Source organism: Pocillopora damicornis, chromosome 2 (genome assembly GCF_964200805.1).
Source record: "Pocillopora damicornis chromosome 2, jaPocDami1.2, whole genome shotgun sequence".
In the NCBI taxonomy this organism is placed as follows: Eukaryota; Metazoa; Cnidaria; class Anthozoa; order Scleractinia; family Pocilloporidae; genus Pocillopora; species Pocillopora damicornis.
This window is the reverse complement of record NC_142671.1, coordinates 10,167,095-10,187,475: the sequence shown is the minus strand read 5'-3', so window position 1 is coordinate 10,187,475 and position 20,381 is coordinate 10,167,095. Positions and strand designations below refer to the sequence as shown.

Here is a 20,381-nt window from a genome sequence, read left to right as displayed (position 1 = left end):
TCTACGTGGCCGATCTTTAAATTTTTTCGGAGTTTGTTAAGACTTAGTTGCACATTTTCGTTTTAAGGTCTGGTTAAGTGAATCGGAAAAAGTTTTGGTTCAATTTCCCTGTTTTTCCGAAAAACGTTAATCTGTCCGGCAGGAAAGACTTTCATTTCATTCTCTGAACAATCAGCACTAAAGTTTTATGTGCTGATAATCTGGGAAAAAAGTAAGACATGAAACCCTAGGGAATTTTCCACATGTGAACTTAACAGACCATAAGATTCGGAGTATTTCGAGTACGTTGGTCTCAGGTCAACCTGTTATGGTCTGGGGACCTTGATGAAGTAAGACGTGGGCCGCAGGCCTGATTTTAGCAACACTCATTACTATAAAACGTAGTCCCCACTTCAGATGGTCTTAGATCATTAGTGCCTCGCTGCAACTGAACTGCTCCAGATCTCGGTTGCCTGATCTTCAAAAAACAAGTCAGCACCGTGACAAGTAAGTAACTTCACAATGACAAACTCTCTCTCTCTTCAAACTCATGATATTCTGCGTATATTATTTTCTTTTATCGCTTTAATGAAAGATCTCTCAAGATCAGATTTAATATTTATCTTTCACGGCTTTCCAGCTTCAGGGTGGATGATCGCGCTGAAATTCTTGAACGTTTTGCGATTAGGAATCCTAGCAGGAATGAAAAAGCTAAATAATCAATTTTTACAATATTTCTGAAAGTTCTGCCTACACTACTGCAAATTCAGCTTGAAAATGAGTATTCATGCGTTAACACGGTCTTCACTTCCCGATCGTGCTTTGTTCTGAGAACGACTTAGAATGCACAATAATTTCTCAAGCATTAAGAAACTCTGTTTACTTTAACTGGGCGCTGGGTTACTTTTCAATTAAAAAATATGGTCAAAAGTCATTTCTGATTTGTTGTTAGGACCAAAAATTCAATTTTCCCTCCATCGGATAAATATATCGCTTGATGGCTATAAGCCGTCTCATATTTAAGTATTTGGATGCCTTGTATATACGCCATCTTGGTCCCAAAATTGAATGCATGACGTCGAAAACACAAAATCGATGAACTGCTCTCAGGCATGATTAGAACCTTCCCTTTTTGCAAAAGCTGGGAAAGGAAAGACAAACGCTGTGCTTCGGTAATGGCTGCTTAAATGCCGATTTCTACGCAATAAATGGTGCTGTTCTGAAAAAACCAGAAAAATGAAAGGAAAAAAAATGGTCATCGCTTGGAATCGCTCCTGGGACCTTTCACTTGAGCGGGGTTGTACTGTCCATTGCCAAAGTATGTAATATATTTCTATGTGATAACATGTTTCCGCTAGTAGACTGATATTGATAAAACATTTTCTTCCTTATACGCGTAAATTTTAAAATACGAAGTCCTTTCAGTGGTCTCGACGTTTCACCCCTCCGGGATAGTTCAATTTACGAGCCTAGGGGTTCGCTGCCACTTCGATTTGTTCTCTAAGTGGACAGTTTGGAATTATTTCGGACTGAGTTAAGACTGAATTAAACGTTTTCGGTAACCAGGTTTTGGGTTAATTTCTATGTTTGACCAAAAATTACATTTATCTAATAAATTGGATCTGTTACAAGTAAGATTTGTCTCCAAAAATTCTCATGTAGCGATCTTCTATCGTGAAAACAATGGACATTTTTGCCTTCTGTGAACTTAACATAGAATAAGATTCCAACATTTTAGAATCTATTGCCCTTTGGCCAACCTGTTATGGCCACAGGTCTTGATGAGGTCGGACGCTGGGGCCGCGGGCCTAACTTTAGTAACACCTATTTCCTTAAAACGTAGCTCATCTTAGATGGTCTTAGATCATTAGTGCCTCGGCAGCTGAGCAATTTCAGACCTCAGGGGGTAAGTTTCTTAAGAAACATAGTATGGTGTTGTGTCGGTTGGGGGTATAACAAGATATTTAGCTTATGTAAATAGCCCTTTATTTTCAAAGCGAGTCCTGGTCCACAACTCTTCACAGGATTATAAGTTTTCATTCACATGCAAATTAAACTTATTTTCATTCGAGCACCAGGCCTCATTATGAAAAAGAGGCTAAAGGTAATTCGGAAATGGCCTATTGGCCAATGTAAGGGTTAGCCCTCCAGATCTCATTTGTTTGATCTACAAAATTATGTCAGCAGCAACACCTTGACTAGTAGGTAACTACACTAGGGACAAACACTATCACTCTTCACAACCATTTTTTACTTCATAGACGACTAGATTTTATCTACTATCCTACGAAATACTTGGGATTAGGGATCGAAAATGATGGTTTTGGTTGAGTATGTAGTGACGGAAATGTCTGTCATGTTCTGGTGGTTAAGTCCTATTTCAAGTCCAATAATAATAATAATATAATGATAATTATGTATCATTGTAACCGATGTTTCACGGGAAAAAAGGTCTTCAATGACTTGAAATCAGTTCTCCTCTGAACAGGCACATAAGTTGCATGTTTTTTGTCTGAAATATCTAAGCGAACACAGCCATAATTCCTCGGTTAGAGACAAAACAAACCACAAGATTCCTTTGTTTTAAAATCCGATTCTATGAATTTGATATAAACTTAAAAACAAGCCACACGCCTCGGATACTTGCTAATCTCATGAAGAGTAGTCGATAATGGCGGACGTCACGCTAGAGTGAATTCAACAAAGCTCAACTTTCAAGCTTTAGTACTATCTTGGAGTAATTGTTCCAAAAAGGATCTAGCTCCCGTGACATTAGCGATTTATTTATTTCAACCAACATAGAGCCAATTCTAAAACATACTCAGGGGTATAATTGGTATAGAATGGCAGAATTATCATGAAAACTCTTCTTCGTATTAGGCCGCACTCTCTGCCAATGCCTGGAAGATTTGGTTCATGCTTAGCGTGCGTATATCGAGTTGTGGATGCATGCAAAAGTTTGGAGGGCAATCAAGAAGCTTAAGTTGCTCTCGGCCGCGCCTCGAGCAACTATTACGCTTCCCTGGTGCTTCCCAGACCTCCTGCGTGTATTCATTACTCGTTCTACGCAAAACTAAAAGCATGACTTGTGCTGGAAGATAGAGTTTTTTAAAATATCACTATTGTGTCGGGTTTCCCAGGTAATCGAGATCTACCCGAAAACTATGACTTAATGATAAGGCAAAAATGACCAAGAAATATTTAAGACCAAAAATGTATTTAAAGAAATTTAAATATGATGAGAAAAAGCTGAAAGAGAAAAACGCATCATTTGCATGTACAAGACCGCGTCGTAGATTCAGCATGCTTGAATCGTTGTTTACTAGCATTCACGGCCACGAAATTGTGTAGGTTTGTGATGAAAATTCTGAATTTGTGCGATTTCAAATTAATATCATCTATTTAACAATATTTTTAGGGCACAGCAAGATTTAAAAGCAATACTCACCAAAAAAAAAAAACCAAAAAACAAAACAAAGCGCAAAACGCACGAGTTTATTGTCTTTACGAGACCCTCCAAGTTGATTCGCCTTACTTGAATTTGTGTTTACTAGAAGTTACGATTCGAAAATAGTCCATTTCACAGTTGTGTGCTTGGTTGCCAAGCCTTTGAACAGGAATGAAGCTGTAAGGGTGACCTTGTTATGATACAAACCTTCCTGCTTTTCAAATGCAAATTACTTTGTTATCATGCTAACTAGATACTGGTCTCTATCACAGCAAGGTCACCTTCAGCCTCACTCCAAATAAAAGGCTTGGCCTAGTACACAACTGTAAAATGGCCTATTGCAAGGCTTTGCGCTGAAATTCGTGAAAAATGTACGATTTTAGTCAAAATCTCTTATTGAAAATTACTTTTGGGGCATGTCAACACTTAAAAATTATATTTACCGTTCTAAAGAATTGGTCCCTACGTCGCAAAGCCTCACTTGAAGTCAGAGAGATGACTTACATTCTCATAAGTTTTGTTTAGTATATCTGCTTTTCATTTTAAGCTCCAAAAGGTCTATCTCAATCAAGGAGGAAAGGAAACAAAATTTTGAAAGGTTTGAAACCTCGTGGCTATACTCAACGGGCACTTGCAGCTAAAATAAGGTGAAACTGTACACGTCGTGTTATGGATGCATCGCAGTGCGTACATAAGGATTTTTTTACCATAGTAGCTCCTTAGGAATTACGTAGGACTTGCCCCCTTGATATGTTATAAGAAAGAATTGGCTCATGCTTAGCGTGCGTATATCGAGTTATGAATGTACGCGGGAAGTTTGGAAAGCACGAGATAAGCGTAAGAGTTACTCTCGGCTACGCCCCGAGCAACTTTAGCTTCTTGAGTGCTCTCTGAACTTTCCAAGTGCATCCATAACTCGATATACGCATAACTAAAAGCATGAACCAGCTCTTTTATAACATAACGGACTCAACCCGTGCTTGACGAAAGAGTTTTATTCTTATTGTGTCGGGTTTATCACTTAATCGCAATCCGGCTCAAAAGCTATGAATAAAAGAAAAGGCAAAAAGACCAAGAAAATATTTCGAGACCAAAATTTTATTTCAAGAATGTAAATTTGCTTAGGAAGCTAAAAACGAACGAATTTCTTACATGCTTAAGACTGCCTAGTAGATTCAGTATGCTTTGTTTAATAGAACTTCGGCCAGTAAATTGCGTAAGTTTGTGATGGAAATTGTGAATTTGTACGATTCTAAAATTAAAATATCCCATTGAATTCTGCTTTAGGGTATATCAACATTTTAAAATAATATTCACTGTTTGAAAAACGAAGCGAAAAACGTACGAACTTCTTGCGTTTACGAGACCTGTGTCATATGTTATAATAATTGCTTCTTCGCTTAGCAATCCTGTGGCTCACCAAACGACACTTTCCTCTCGGACACAAGGTCTTAAATGTATCTCTCAAATTCCCCTATACAGATCGACAGGAATCGACGAAAGAAAACAACATGTTCGGATCATTGGTCCTGTTACCTTCAGCTTTCCTGCTGTTTATGGTTTTCATAACCGGGGAAACAGGTGGGTCCATCGACAATTTTTAATTAAAATGTGACGTGAATAGTTTCTTTAACAAAGATATAGAGAAGCCTCGACTGTGCTTTGTTCTGTTGTAAAGCACGTAGAAAGCAACTGGAGCACGAAAGAAGTGCAGGGAGAAACACTAGTGGTAGTCGAGTGTTTCTCCCCACTTCTTGAGTGCTTCTTGAGTCAAGACTTCTCCATTTGTTTTATAGTAAAGAATCCGTTTAGTTCCCCACGCATTACTTTCAATTTTCAGAGCAGAGTTTATTTCTAAAGCCAACAATAGTGTCGTAAGCTTGCTCTATACTCTCATAAAGCACGCAACAATAAGCCAATCACAATCCTCGTTAGAATGGATCAAATAAACTGATTGGTCGCATATCTGCAATAATTCACAAGTTGAAATAGTTCGGCAGGTCGAATTGAACACTTTTTCCTGAAGTTTTCAGTTTTAATACAGAATCTTAAAGTGAAATGTGCAGTGAGATTCGGCGGAATTGTGGCTCATAAAAAACACCCCTTTTTTTTTCATGACAATTGGAAAACAAATTGCTAAAATCATGTGTTTTATGAATGAATGACAACCGAATTCACAGGAATAGGGGTAGACTTTTTTTCTTACCACAAAGCTTGCGTTTTCCTTATCCAAATTGAAGAAAGCCTAATGATAATAATGTTTTTTTTTGCCTTCATTGTGCAGGCTAAACTTTCTCTTGAGCTTGTATCACCACGCTCATTAATTTGTTCGCACTCGCCGATTGTTCGCTTTTTTGACAGGTTTATTGAGAATCAGCGACTTGATTTTCAAATGTATGGGTCCCTCTCCGTGCCAACCCACTTACGATGCTAAAAGAACACTCGAAAGTTAAAAAAGCACCCGCTCCACGGCTGATGAGTCAAACCTTTTACCTGCGGATTCCGCACCCTAATGCTTGAGATCAAATTTCTAAAACAAATTGAGTGTTTTTGTCTGGTTTGGACTATTTTTAAAAATTGAAATTGTTTTTTAAACGACGTTTCGATGTGTACCTCTTGTCTTCTCTCGGTATAGTACTAAAAGTCAATATTGGGGATCGTTGTTTTTGCTTGGTGAACGAACTCTGAGGCATACCGAACATACAATAACATTCTATCTAATGCTCTTGGTCGATTCAATTTTTTTGCAGTAATGAACGTGAATAATCCAATTTCTCCGAAAGAGTACCAAGCTAAGATTCGAGCAGGATTTTCCACAAATTGGTTCAAATCAAAGTCGCCACAGAAAAAGTACTCGGAACAGAACATCATAGACGTCCATGAGAAAGGCTTTCGTAACTTAAGGCTTCGATGCAGGGCAGATCTATATTCATACAACTACTCCGCTGTCAACTTCACATGGTTTCTTGGCAACCTGACGACTGTTGTCGACTATTGTCTGAAACACGATGTGATTCCAATCATCTCCTGGATTCACCATCAAGCAGAGGCCTGCGCCATGAAAGAAGACTTTATAGCTTACGTGGATTGGTGGACAGCGGTGGCAAAGCAGTTAAAAGACAAGGACTACAGACTGAGTTTTAATCTTTTTACAGAACTTGGAAAAGACACTTGTAAACGAAACAACAAAAGTAGCGAGAGTCTTCGCAAGAAAACCCACAAATACAACATCTGGACCAGGAATGTGACAAAAGCGATCCGTAAAACAGGTGGGAACAATGCTCAGCGTATACTGATTTTGGGATCCCCTGGAAAAACTGCTAAGGACTTATCTAAAATCGATAAAAAAAACTATAAAAATGATTCCTATATGATGGCTGAGTGGCATATTTATGCATCTGGTCCAAACAAAGTGCTTGGTTCCAAGAAGTACTGGAGTGACAATGGCACTTCTGGAGGCCGAAACAATGTCAAAACAGCAATTAAACAAGCAACAGATTACACGAAGAAATATGATTTGCTGACATACCTCGGTGCGTGGATGCCGCAAGATAACGAAAATGGTTCGATAACGGAGTCGGAAGCCATCAACTTCGCACGGTTCTTTGTTGCCGAGCTGGGCAAAGTCAACATACCATGGTCTTTGAACGTCCTGGATCGCTACTATAACACCACAAACAAGACATGGTTGACAGGGTACCAGGAGATCCAAAAGAGAAAATTGAATATGTCCATGATTTTGGACAATATTCGTGAACTAATGCCATAAATTCTGAAAATATACTGTAGACGAATCTGGATTAGCAATCGTCTGCACGCCAAATGTAACTCGGATAATTTCAGTCACTATAATACGACTGTAACTAGAATGAGGTCAAATATATTAAAAACCAAATTCAGAGGAAACTAATACTGTATCCTTCTGTTCTGTGGTCTCCAGTTTGGTTAGATCCTTTATGGCAATCCTCGTCAATTACAAAATCGGCATCATCGATCATTTGGGTTGAGAACCCATGACAGAGCATAGACCTGCTCTGACTGTGAGGTTGGTGAACCGGATGGAAAAAGTATCCATTCGTTATGAGATATCGGCTACCATTTTCGTTAAATTTGTTTAGATTCCTTTCGCACGAAATTGCGTGTGAATAAGGAAGGGATCACTTGTCATCCAATGCTTTACTTGAAAGGGTCGATTTCAGCTCCACTGCTTAGTATGAAAAATGAACAGAAAAACCATAGCTTTTATTTGACAGTTTGGGCCGAGCTCCCGGCACGTTATTACACACAATTACACTACCGTACCACACAGAGCCTGGAACTTTGACAACGTTGTAGCATGTTACAACTTAAGATCTTACAGTTCTATGCGAGTGAAAAGAGTAACACTGTAAAAGAAAGAGTAGTGCTAAGCGACAGAAATAGTCATTGCCTCAATGGAGGCTAGAAAAAAACCTGCCGGAAAAATCCTTTGGTGGAGAAGAATTAGGCGGGAGATCTGGTTAGGAACCATGGCTCGCGCTCTGAATAGCCCATCCCATAAAGGCCACGCTGCTAAAGCAGGAGCATTTACTACCACGTACACTATGGCCTAGAATGGTCTCTCACGTGACAAACCTGTCCTATATAACTCTATCATGTCCCATGATGCACTGACCAGGCATAGTCCTTATTGTTCTCGTATTATTAATATTTAATTTCCAGCTAATTCAAATTCAAGGTCGGAAATGACATTATCATTGTACGTGAATTCTATTTCTCAATAGAGTAAACAGATCACTTTTTGTAGGGTGGTGACACTTCCAAGTGTTCTAAACCACAGTCGGACAGAAGCTTTTGAAGTCCAGTTTAATTTTCGTGTCCCGTTTCCACGGAAACGGTCATAAGCCGTGTATTTTTGTTTTCGAAAGCCAGCAAATTCAGTCAACAACTGTGGTCCGAGTGCTCTATAATAAACTATTTACTAAACTTACTAACTCGAGCCGTTCTGGGGGAATATTGGCCCTCAGTCGTTTTTGTACGGGCCAAAATTGGGCGAAAATTCTTCGGTGCAGCCCTCGCGCTCGGTTAGTCAGGAGTAAATATTCTGCGTTCATTTGTCTACATTTGGTAACTTGCCGATTCCACCGGCAAGCTATCAAAGGATAATTCGAGCTGGGTTCGGTACAAACTGGCTCAAGCCAAATGAGAATTGGACTCACGATGACCCACTAAGGTACTCTGGTTTACCAACTTACGAATTCGATGCAGGGCAGATTTGTACCCAAACAACTACTCCGTCCTCAATTTTACATGGTTTCTTGGCAACTTGACGACCACAGGTGATGACTGTCGGAAACGTGATATGGTTTCAATTATCTCTTAGTTTCACCGTAAGGTCGGAAGCCTACGCCACAGAGAATGATCGCACCGCTTATGTTTCCTGGTGGACAGCCGTGGCACGGCAGTTAAAGGACAGGGACTATAGACTGTGTTTTAATCTTTTCACAGAGCTGGGATTTGGCACGTGTAAAACTCATGGAATACGTTCCAAAAATAGTCCTCGAAAAAATATCGTCAAATACACTCAATGGACTAAGAATGTAACAGAAGCAATCCAAGGCCCAGGGGGAAAGAACGCTCAGCGAATACTTATTTTGGCGTCGCCAGGAAAAAATGCTCAGGAGTTATCTAAAATCGATTCAAAAATTTATCAAAATGATACATATGATGGCTGAGTGGCACATTTATACTTCAGGGTCAAACAAAAGAGATAATTCGTCAGTGTACTGGAAAGGAAATGGTAGTTCTAAATGCCAAACAAATGTAAGAAATGCAATTGAAAAAGCGACTATTATAACATAGCGCGCGTGCTTACCCCATATAAATCCTATTGAGCCGCTATTAACCAACTTCTTTTTTCACCCACGCCCGTGCGTAAATAAGATGACGTAAGAATTGGGCGATATTTTTCAGTGCGAACTCTCTTTGACTACCATGTTACCTGCAGGCTTTATGAAACTTCCCAGTGAGTATAGTTCTCGGTCCTCGACGAGCTATTAGAAATTTGTCTTTTCTCAGAGTTTAATTACAAAACGCTTAAAGAGATGGTTGGAGGCGCCATTCGCGATTTTGAATCAACTATTTAAAAGTAATTATGATCTCTACAAAGACACACGCTATTTAGTAGCACTCAGAGACAAGCGGTTCCTTCATATTCTGCTCCATGATTAAATTTGAGGTATACGCCATTTTTCATGGAGTGAGAAGTTATCGTCCTGTCGGCCATGGTAGTGCGCCTGCGGCCTCCCTGGCCGTGACTGATCTGGCGTTAAACTACTCAAAGCCGCCATAGTAACAGAGAAATTTCACGTGAATGTGGATCCACAACGGGATGTAGGATCAATAACGACTCTTGTGAATGAACGAAAGGCGAAGGAATTAAAGTTTGCTGCTATAAAGACGAATAAGTTCCTTTTTGTTTTGTATGTTTTTTTCTCTCTCTTGAAATGATAACAACTTTGATGTTCTGGCATAACATTGGTTCAAACTTACGTCTCACTTAGTCAATAACTTGTAAATATTTTGAACCTACAGTACTCAATTGCTTGTCGTTGTTGTTATTGTATTAATCTGGAATCTAAATTGGAAGGCTTTCTTGTACCTCTTGCTTAGACACGCAACAGTTTTGAGCCGGAAGAGGCGTGTTACAAACCTCAACTCATGCACCTCCAACTGTACTAGAGACTATGAAGACATCAAGCATCATGACAGCAAGCTTTTCTGAAAAAAGTCCTCAAAATTGAGAGAACCCCCAATTATGAGAAGGAAGATTTTTTTCTAAAAAGTGGACGAAAAAAGTTTGTCGCAAGTTCTGATCTCTATCAAGACAGTCAAAACGACCAAGGTTATAAAGGAATATAATCTACGGTTGAAGGTCTATTTTTTCCGTTGATTTATTAAAATTAATCGATGATTTGAAAATAATTCCGCAAACAGTCGTATCTTCCCTAAAAGCAACAAATAACGAAAAAAGAGAATTTAGACTAAAATTTTTATACTTTTAAGCGCCCAGAAATTATACTCCCAACATGATGATTTATGCAGAAAACGAATACGTCAGTACTCCTTTTAAAACGATTTATTACGATTCTTCAGCAGTTTGCATCACTTTAAATCCATGACTGAAATTTTCATACGGAGTGCAACATGCCCCAGAACACGACTAAAATTACTCTAACTTATTACTTTTTTGTGACCCAGACGAAAAAAATGGCTGACACGATCTAGGCTTACTTAATGAAGTAGCTCAAATGTACCGATGTAAAGTTAACTAATAAATAGCCTTATGGCATTTCTTTACGAATATTGTTCAAAATCTTGGCCATCTTTAACTGCTGACCTTTGATGACTTGAGTCTCTGTCCGCCATTTGCTTTTCTTGGTGTCGTAATAGTTGTCCAGAACGTTCAGGGACCACGGTATGTTCTCCTTACGCAGCTCCTTAACAAAGAAACGGGCAAATTTTATGGCTTCTGTTTCTGTTATGCCTCCGTTTACGTTATCGTGAGGCATCCAAGCACCAAGATAGGTCAGCAGACCAGTCTTGTTCGAAAAACTCGTTGCGTAGCTAATTGCTTCTTCGACATTTGCTTGGCCTCCAGATTTACCATCACCACTCCAATACTTCTGGGAATCCTTCTCTTTGTTTGGCCCTGAAGCATAAAGATGCCATTCAACCATCATATATCGATCATTTTTGTAAATTTCTGGATCGATTTTAGGTAAGTCCTTGGCAGTTTTTCCTGGTGACGCAAGAATGAGTATTCGCTTTGCGTTATTTCCACCCGTACCTCGAATCGCTTTTGTTACATCCTTTGTCCACTCGTTGTATTTGTCTGTTCTCCTGCGAAGACTTCTGTCACAACTTTTGCCTTCCTCTTTACAAGTGTCAATTCCAAGTTCTGTGAAGAGATTAAAACTCAGTCTGTAGTCCCTGTCCTTTAACTGGCGTGCCACAGCTGTCCACCAACCAACATAGGCGACACGATCCTTCTCTGTAGCGTAGGCTTCTGCGTGGTGGTGTATCCAGGAGATAATTGGAATCACATTGTGTTTCAGACAATGGTCGACAACGGTCGTCAGAGAGCCAAGAAACCGTTTGAATTCGACGGTGGAGAAGTCGTATGAGTACAGATCTGCTCTACATCGAATTCGTAAGTTACGAAACCCTTTTTTGTGGACATCTTTGATGTTCTGCTCAGAGTACTTTTCCATTGGTTTCTCTGTCTTAAACCAGTTTGTGGAAAACCCTGCCCGAATCTGACTTTGATACTTTTCAGGCGAAAGTGGCTCATCTGAAAAAGAAAACTCAAAGAACATTGAACCAGAAAGTGAAGCTTTTGTTTCGGGCATTTCTTTGCTTTTTATTCGCGTTTCAGTTCATTGTATTGCATGCTCGAGTATGCACACAATATGAATATTTTTCAAAGAAAGTATCTCTTTTTCTAGGGAAGTAAACCTTGATACTTGAATCAAATTATGGACAATACAAACAAACTGAAGTTTCTCGATAAAACCACATTTAATTTAGCCTAATAACAGAGACTAGAAAAACTGTATGACGACCCACCTTGTCCACGAACCACAGACAACATAAACAGCAGGAAAAACAATGGAAGTGGAACCAAGAATCGGGACATCTTTTGTTCGGTGAGTTCCTTTGGATCAGTTAAAAGAAAAGACAAATCAGTCAGAGGCAATTAAGTTGGTTAAAAATACTCAACCACCCGCAGAGGGAGGAAAGTCTTGTAGAACTTTGGCTTTCGTAGCTCCTGAACCTTTTCGAGGGGAATTCTTTTTTTCCAAAGGCCAGTTGAACAAAATACATGACCATTCCTCAAATAAGCGTGAAACCAGACGCGCTCTCATTGGTCAATAGATATACTTGGTTGCAAACAAGGTTTAACTCCTTTAATCTGGGCTGTTTTTGAGGAATATTTCATTTTAGTCAGAGAGAACTTTTTCTGCGTTTACATGGGCTCGTGCTTTTCTACACACAAGGTGTATGGACGAGCCCAGTGGAAGTAAACGCTTGAGAAAAGTTACAACATCAGCAAGGGGATTGTAAGGTTTATATGGGTGCGGATATATTCAACCTTCTTTAGACGTACATTAGTTGACTAGTACCATGCGAAAAAGTAATAGACTATTAAGATGGTTCTTGGAAAACTCTACGTTTGAATGGAGCTATTACCTCACAGAAGTGCACAGAGTTTTCTTCACGGGCTTCTTTTTGACGGTGACGGTAAATACTGCATCAGTCGTAGTTTTCTTTCACGGCCTAATTTATATTTATACCAGGGGACCAATAATTAAGATAACTAAGAATGAAACAAAACTAAACAGAGGTTTAAAAAGCTTGAGAAATTTTTTTGTTTACTCAGTTGCTAGAAAACAAACGCGCACTACCCACATGCAAAACCTATCTTCTCATTTAAAAATAACTTGGACATCTAGATACAAATAGCTTACAACTCTTACAATAGGTTTTTTTCTAATATATTTCACACAAAGTTCGCGCACATATCGCTTTATTCGTGACAAGCGTGATTCTGCTAAGAGTTAAAACGAGGCTCAATGTAGTTTTCTCTTACATATTCTTCATAGGTGTTTTCTGAAGGGATCAAAGCCATCCATTCTACCAATAGTTTACTCCGTTCAGCCAAAATAAACATATTACTGTTATTATTTCCTGCGACATGATATCATTCCGTTCATACCGCCTAGCGAGGATTTTGCGCGACTCGTACAAAAATGTTAAAATAGGATCAAAATTTAATCCACCGAAGTTTAAAGAATGTATTGAAAAGCTTGGGAAATTCTTGTTGATTATTCAGTTGCTCGGCAGAAACATATGCTATGTATTGAAAGATGATTAAACTTTCATCAAATGAAGGTCAACATGAGTATTGTAACGCATGGGAAATTTTTGCGCTAGCTCAGTTGCACAACACCAAAAATTCAGCTATTGAAAATTGGATTGATTCATAATTAAATGACGGTGACGGTAAATACTGCATCAATAGGTGTTTTCTGAAGGGATCAAAGCCATCCATTCTACCAACAGTTTACTTCGTTCAGCCAAAATAAACATATTACTGTTATTATTTCCTGCGACATGATATCATTCCGTTCATACCGCCTAGCGAGGATTTTGCGCGACTCGTACAAAAATGTTAAAATAGGATCAAAATTTAATCCACCGAAGTTTAAAGAATGTATTGAAAAGCTTGGGAAATTCTTGTTGATTATTCAGTTGCTCGGCAGAAACATATGCTATGTATTGAAAGATGATTAAACATTCATCAAATGAAGGTCAACACGAGTATTGTAACGCATGGGAAATTTTTGCGCTAGCTCAGTTGCACAACAACCCAAAATTCAGCTATTGAAAATTGGATTGATTCATGATTAAATGATAGTCAACACATGTGTTGCAAGGCTTGGGAAAATTATTGCATTATCTCAGCTGCAAAACTTGTGATTTCAAAGCGAACTTGCTGCGCTCTCGTTCGATTTTAAATTCACGCGTATGCCGGATTTCAAATCAAATTGCTTTCCACTCAGTTCAATTAGCATTACTAATCACTTTCGTCGTTTTGGCTGCTTTTAAAAGAGGCGCAATGGGAGATAAAAATGGCACTCTAGATATATATATATTGTGGTGATTGGCAAAAAAAATCCTCTCTCGTAAGGTCTGTCCGACATCGCAAGGATGCTACTTTGCAGCTAGGGGGGGGGAAGAGGGAGGGTGGATTGTTTAAATATTCGCAGTCTAAAGAATTTCTCCCATAGGGTCAGGAGATGACCTGAGTTTGTCGACCAGGAAGAGTCCATTTGAGCAATTTATTCATCCTGCATCATCTTGAGTTTTGCATAATTTTATTTTTCTCTTTGTTTCCCTACTTTATCACTGTCTGGGTAGGCGTGTTGCTCATTTTGCAGGCCTCCTCTCGCTCATAAATGCTGCATGCCAGCTAGACAAAGGGAAATCTTCCTTGATTTTAGCACTGGAGAACGCAAGTTTCTCAAGAAAAGAAAAAACAGAAAAAAAAAAACACTTCTCAAAACAAAAAAACAAAATAAAACAAAAACGGAACATAAAAGTCTTTGTATTTTGCAGTAGGTTTTGAATGACTACATGGCCTGTGTTACACTGATTTCGTACTAGTGTGGGGCTTGGTAAAAGAAATACAATGCCACCACAGTAATTATGAATGCAAAGAAAGCCATAAAGAACTTATCCAGAATACTGGCAGCAATCTTCCATTCGTTCGTTCTTCCACTCATTGACGTTCGCCTTCTTTTTCCAGAATTGTTGGATGATCCAAAAACTCGACCAAGACAGTGCAGAATGATCATTCGAACCCACATGGGCATTTCACCATCGCAATGGCGACCGTAGGAGTAGTTTAACACAAGACAAGTGGCAGCCAGCGAAAGAGCGATCAGAAACATTGTGACGATATAGAACTTTCCTAAAAGGGGAGCGCTATTTGAAGTCGATGGAAGATTTTGGTATACGAGCTGAAGGAACACTATCATAGCCAACAAGACAGTAATTCCAAGCTGCATCCTCTCTCCAGACTCTGGAGGCAGGTAGAAGCCCACCAGCACCATGGCTGTGATTATTATGGCGGGAACAATCAAGTATAGAGTATAGAACAAGGGCTTTCTGCGGACGTGGATAGTATATGTTATGTCCACGTACGGTTTTGGGCAGCAGTCGTAAAACTTTGAGGTCCTGAAAATGAAATTAAACTTGCTTTTGAGGTTTCTATTTAGAGCGTGAAGTTCTTGGGGTGTTGGAACTTTTTCCCGGCCTCGTAAGAAGCTTCGCACTTTGCTTTCGTTGGGATCTAATGGAAAATTGCTCGAACGTAATAAACTAGATATGCTAACTTTTGGAATGAATATAAGGGAAGCCGTCAAAAAATATTGTGGAAAAAAATCATAGTCTAAAGACTCTTTAAATGAGACATCTCAAAGCACAAGATGGACCACTACCTTTTCTGCTCCAGTCCTAAGAGCTGCCACTCGCCATGTTCCGTGTAGATGTCGTCACTGGAGGCATTGGTAAGAATGCGCATGTCTAAACGTGTTTCGTCGTGGGTCCAGCTTCCAAATTTCATCGGGCACTTCTGATCATCGAAAGGAAAATATCTTGAATATAAACAGAAATGATACTTGAGAAGGGACTTCCATGCTTAACTAAGTAGTAACTTTTTGCAGGATTGAAGAGCTCATATATTTTTGCAAAACATGAGGTGAGTACTGCTACATACCCTGAAAGTAGAACCCACTTAGTATTTTCCTGAACCCATCCATACCTATGCCTAGAAGGAGTAAGAACGGTGGCGTGGAAATACAGCTGGGGGAAGATGGCTCCGGCGAAGGGTATAATTTTTAACGCTAGATTATCACTCGGTCGAAATGTTACAAATCAAATAAGCGTGTGATAAAAATTTACCGCACGTCGAGGTGACAGACCGTGATAAACATCGCGGGTGCAAGCCAAATTGTGCTTCCGTTCCAATATATGACAACATCCGTTTTGTACTTGTGAGTTCCACCAGAGAACGTAAACTCTGCGCTGAGTTTTGAGGAAGAAAAAATGAAGATAGCATTTACAAGTCTCAACCTTTTTCTTTGGCCGTAATTAAAAGTGCAATTACTCTTGTGCCAATGATAACAGTCATCGCCAAAATCGTCGTGATTATAATGGTAATCATCACAGGGAATCCAACCACGACTTTCCTAGTCAATAGTTAACTGATCTATTTTTCTTGGTCCTAAGCTCTTGCAAATAAAATGCGCGGGTCTTAGCACCACATGCAATTATAATATCAGTATAGCGTTGTAATTGCGGGGAAGATTTTCTCAAACGCAATAGTAAATTTGATGATATGCTAAGAGTAAAAGACCTTTCTGCCACCACAGCGTATATTAGAGATCCCTAAAATTGATACGAATGTTGGGAATAATCTAACAGCCAATTATAATTAACTTCAACGTCACGTGGTATTATGCTTATTAATTGGAATGCACAAATACCTATTGTATAGCACAATATCCGGCACCCAAACCATCGAGGCGTCGACGTTGATTTCTTCCGTTCCACCGTAAAGAGAGGCGTTCCATGTGAGTAATGGGTTAGTCCATTCCTGAAGGACATTTCAACGGATTTGATTACACCAAAAGTACTAAACCGATTTTTCAAACAGATCAGTATGGGTTGAGGTTGCTTGTTGATTACATGCGAAAGGCAAGATAATTAGAAACCTTGCGTCCCAAAAGAGACTCTCGACTCATTCGTGGGCTTTGCCCACACTTTGCTACATATCCCTTGACAGTGCTACGACCAAAAAATTTACTTAATTTTCTTGACCCAGAGGTAAATTAAAGGAGAGTTTAGGTGAGTTGAAGGAAAAGGAAGGTTATACGTAAGGAAAGTTGGAAAAGACATGCTTGAGACGATTCGACACTCCTTTCTCAGTCTCTTTTATTTTTGCTTCTTTTCTTCGTTCGTTTTGAACTTGAAAGGTAGATGTATCTAACATGCAGCGTCATTTTCTTTGAGATGCAAAGGTGGAAAAGGGGTAGCTCACAATGCCAGGAAATCAAAGTATTAGACTAAGTATATGAATAAATCACAAACATCTCAGTACATGACATTAGAAAAATTTATACCTGATATGTGTAGAGAATGACTTGTAGAAGTTGTTCGTTGTCCTTCTGGATAAGGTTGAAGAGCATGTAAAAATACGAAAACAAATTCTTCGCCGATATTTGTTATTTTAAAGAGAGGTGCTCGCTAAATAATGGTGACATTTACGTTCAAACTTAAAAGCAAAATGTTCAATCAAGAGACAAAACTGAGTTGAAACTAAAAGTCTAACTGATCATGACAGAAGTAATCCAAAGTTTGGAATACCTCGGTCATCCAGTCAGTCAAGAATTATGAATTATTGACTTACTTGAGGAGCAGTCATTTTTAATTTCCTGAAAGGCGCGGGGGAGGAGGAGAATGGGGACAGAGGATTGTTTGACGGAAGACGTGGGGGACGGAGGAGGGAAGTTCAGTCGTCGCCAACATAGTATAAGGGGGGGGGGGGGGTTCGTAAGAATATTACAAAGCCTTCTGGGGGATCAGGTAAATTTTATCGTGAAACAACAAAAGACCTCAGACCCACCTCCCGTGATAACCAATGAACGGTCTTTTACAGCGGTCATCCTCTATAGTCAGATATGGTATCGCCCCCAGTTCACTTAATTTCTTTGCAACTTATTCACACTCACCAAGTCGATTATTTGCTTGAGTTTCGCCCTGAATGTGACCACAACCTGATCATTTCTGTTCACCACTGGACGAGAGAACTTGCTGTAGTTTTGAAACAGGTCGTGAATTAGCCTCTGCTCGTCCCATAAGGAGGCCTCTGCTAGAAAATAAAGCGAGTATATGATTTTATTATTGAAACTAGCGAGCTTTGAATGTTTATTTTTTTTATCTACAATCAAAAAATTAAAGCTGAACTTCAACAGTAGGATTGGCCTTTTCAGATACATAGATAAAGATCGAAGCGCGGAATCTGAAGTTTTGAGGTACGATTCCTCATGGGGACTCAGAATTTTTTCTTTGTCCCACGCTCGTGACAAGACGAAAAATATATTTCGCTATAAATTAAGGTATTAAGAGAGAGGTGACGACAAATATTTAGGCCACCAATCAGGATAATAGCAAGTGCAGATAACAATACCTGCAAATCGTCAAATGACCTCTTAAATATCAGACGCCATTAGCGAACAAGATTTTGTTCACCTAACAGTACATTAGGAGGGGTGTCCTTAAAAAGAGTCTCCACTGAAGCAATATCTTTTTGTCTCTCATGTCTAGGTAAGAGGAAAAAACAACCTTAATCGTCTTTAAGTCGTTTTTAAGCCAATCAATCTGGCCAGTACCCTTGAACATATTTGTTCAATTGGACACTAAGTGCAGGAGTATTAAAATCTAATCTAATCACTAAATTATAAATGCTTTCAAGAAAATGCCATTAAAACATGTGAAGAGAATTTTACTCAAAAAGTCATGAAATTCTTACCACCCGTTGTAAATATGATGACCAAGGATGTCATGAACACAGCAATGATATGAATTTCTACCGTCATCTTTAAAATAAACATGAATAACATGTTGGTTACCTTGGTACATACATTAATAGAACAGAGCATCTAGCGGTGGAACTGGGCATTCATTTACAGCTACGACAGTTCAAAACAAATCAAGAAGTAACAAGCAAAAGCGTTAACAACTTGGCCTGGAAATTACCCGAAACAGCTGTGTTCCAATAACTCTCCTTTTATAGAAGAGCCAGTCAATTTTTTTTAATTTTTGGCAAAGATGAACTCGATGAAAAATAATTTTTTTAGAAAAAGGTTTTTTTAAACGAACTTACAATTACAACCAAACACATTTCAATTAATAACTTTATGGAATGAGTATTGAAAACAAACTCATAAAGTAACCGAAATCACGATCATGGTCTCTTATTTTTACGTCCGACTGGATAAATTTACATAGTGCTCAGAAAAATGACACTCTTACCTGAAAACGGTAGAAAGGAAAAATAAACAACTTGTAAACTAAAACTTTTTTTTAACTCGTTCTTTTTTTAGTTGTCTTTTCCCATATAACGGAGTTTTTGTCGCCATGCAAAGAATGCCAAAAAAGAAAACAAACGGCAAACGCCGTCGCGTAAAAGAGAGAGAGAGAGAGCGTTTTTACGTATTTCACTGAGAAGATTCTGAGTTTTCCGGGAGAGCTAAGGGGCTATTTTTCATTATCAGTAACGTTCTTTGTCTTGCGTGGGATGAAAAGAGATTAAGAAAATTGATTCCTGGAATCCTATGGATTTTGAACTATTCAACGGCATTTATTAACTTGGGTATTTGTGTCTATAGTAAAGACGAAAAACTCAATAAAAGGTCTGAAACCCGGAGGTCACTGAGAACTGTGTGATCACTCGCATGACATTAAACGAAAACGTAGATGATATGGAGTTGCGCAAGTAGCCATCATCTTCATTTATCATCGCCAGAGATATTCTTACCTTTGTGAGAATTAGGTTCTTTTACTGAGGTTCTTGTTCAGAATCGTTCTTACTCAAGTAATACAGTACCAGCTTAGTCAAAGCAGAATATAAAGCAAAATTTGCATCACAGTTCACTGACTAAAACTCGTCAATTATGAACGAGCCTGTAATCAGCTTTAAAAACGTTACCACGTAACCAACAAAACGCCGTAAAATGTATCACCCTGTAATCTTTTTTTAAGTTACCAAAAGGAATAAAATGAATAAAATTGTCTAGAGTTATTTTCTGTTGAGTGAGATGCATGTCAACGTTTTTTTACCTTCGTTTTATCTCGCTTAATGGGCACGAAATGTTCCCTTGAGTTGTGATGTTTTAAATATTTATGACTGTTTGATTGCTGTCTGTAATAACGCCAATCTTCCCTTTTTGAAAATGTTGATAAAACTGCCACGAAAACACAAGCTGTTCATGCAAAACTTTGACAGTCATGGGCATGCGATGTCGAGAACTGAACACTCGAAGCTTGAAAATTGAAATAAACAGGAACTTTTTAAAAAGTAAGTTGCCTGGTTTCTCTCTCTCTGCCGTCAAAAACTAAAGGATAGCGAGGTTGAGGTTTGTATTGCTGCGCTACCAACATCAAACCAGTAAAATCACTTAGCATTATAACGCGTTTTAAAGTTTGACAGACACTCTTTTTGTGATGAATTTATCAACGACTACGTCAGTGCAATCACTTATCGAGTTCCATAAGTTAATTTCACACGCTAAAACTTTTACACTGGCCGGGTAGCAAAATAATCATATACAGACCAAAAAGCAGTAAT

General features: G+C 38.8%; 3 protein-coding genes and 1 pseudogene across 13 annotated transcripts; 2 read left to right on the top strand and 2 right to left on the bottom strand.

The window, feature by feature from the left end:
* The first annotated feature begins 279 nt into the window (after positions 1-279).
* On the top strand, positions 280-7,333 carry LOC113670771 (uncharacterized). Of its 4 annotated transcripts, none has more exons than XM_089195419.1 (3): positions 280-486; positions 4,910-5,008; positions 6,178-7,333. In XM_089195419.1, the coding sequence occupies exons 2-3, from the start codon at positions 4,939-4,941 to the stop codon at positions 7,194-7,196; spliced, it is 1,089 nt and encodes a 362-aa protein (XP_089051545.1). In that variant the 5' UTR covers positions 280-486; positions 4,910-4,938; the 3' UTR covers positions 7,197-7,333. The 4 variants fall into 4 exon arrangements, with proteins under 4 accessions (XP_089051545.1, XP_089051547.1, XP_089051546.1 ...); XM_089195421.1 differs by lacking the exon at positions 280-486 and adding an exon at positions 1,799-1,885; XM_089195420.1 differs by lacking the exon at positions 280-486 and adding an exon at positions 3,755-4,074.
* A 107-nt stretch (positions 7,334-7,440) lies between these two features.
* Positions 7,441-9,274, top strand: LOC113670816 (uncharacterized; annotated as a pseudogene).
* Positions 9,275-10,334: 1,060 nt separating this feature from the next.
* On the bottom strand, positions 10,335-12,787 carry LOC113670815 (uncharacterized). Its single transcript, XM_089195407.1, has 3 exons — positions 12,659-12,787; positions 12,035-12,122; positions 10,335-11,759 (listed from the first exon to the last, which is right to left on the bottom strand). Exons 2-3 carry the CDS (start codon positions 12,102-12,104, stop codon positions 10,750-10,752), a joined length of 1,080 nt encoding a protein of 359 aa, XP_089051533.1. The 5' UTR covers positions 12,105-12,122; positions 12,659-12,787; the 3' UTR covers positions 10,335-10,749.
* Positions 12,788-14,334: 1,547 nt separating this feature from the next.
* On the bottom strand, positions 14,335-19,661 carry LOC113670768 (neuronal acetylcholine receptor subunit alpha-7). Of its 8 annotated transcripts, none has more exons than XM_027186957.2 (8): positions 19,572-19,661; positions 18,564-18,630; positions 17,764-17,903; positions 17,155-17,199; positions 16,519-16,628; positions 15,935-16,057; positions 15,472-15,627; positions 14,335-15,208 (listed from the first exon to the last, which is right to left on the bottom strand). In XM_027186957.2, the coding sequence occupies exons 2-8, from the start codon at positions 18,628-18,630 to the stop codon at positions 14,632-14,634; spliced, it is 1,218 nt and encodes a 405-aa protein (XP_027042758.1). In that variant the 5' UTR covers positions 19,572-19,661; the 3' UTR covers positions 14,335-14,631. The 8 variants fall into 8 exon arrangements, with proteins under 8 accessions (XP_027042758.1, XP_027042760.1, XP_027042759.1 ...); XM_027186959.2 differs by having other exon boundaries at positions 17,764-17,900; positions 19,572-19,644; XM_027186958.2 differs by lacking the exon at positions 19,572-19,661 and adding an exon at positions 19,067-19,208.
* Between the last annotated feature and the right edge of the window lie 720 nt (positions 19,662-20,381).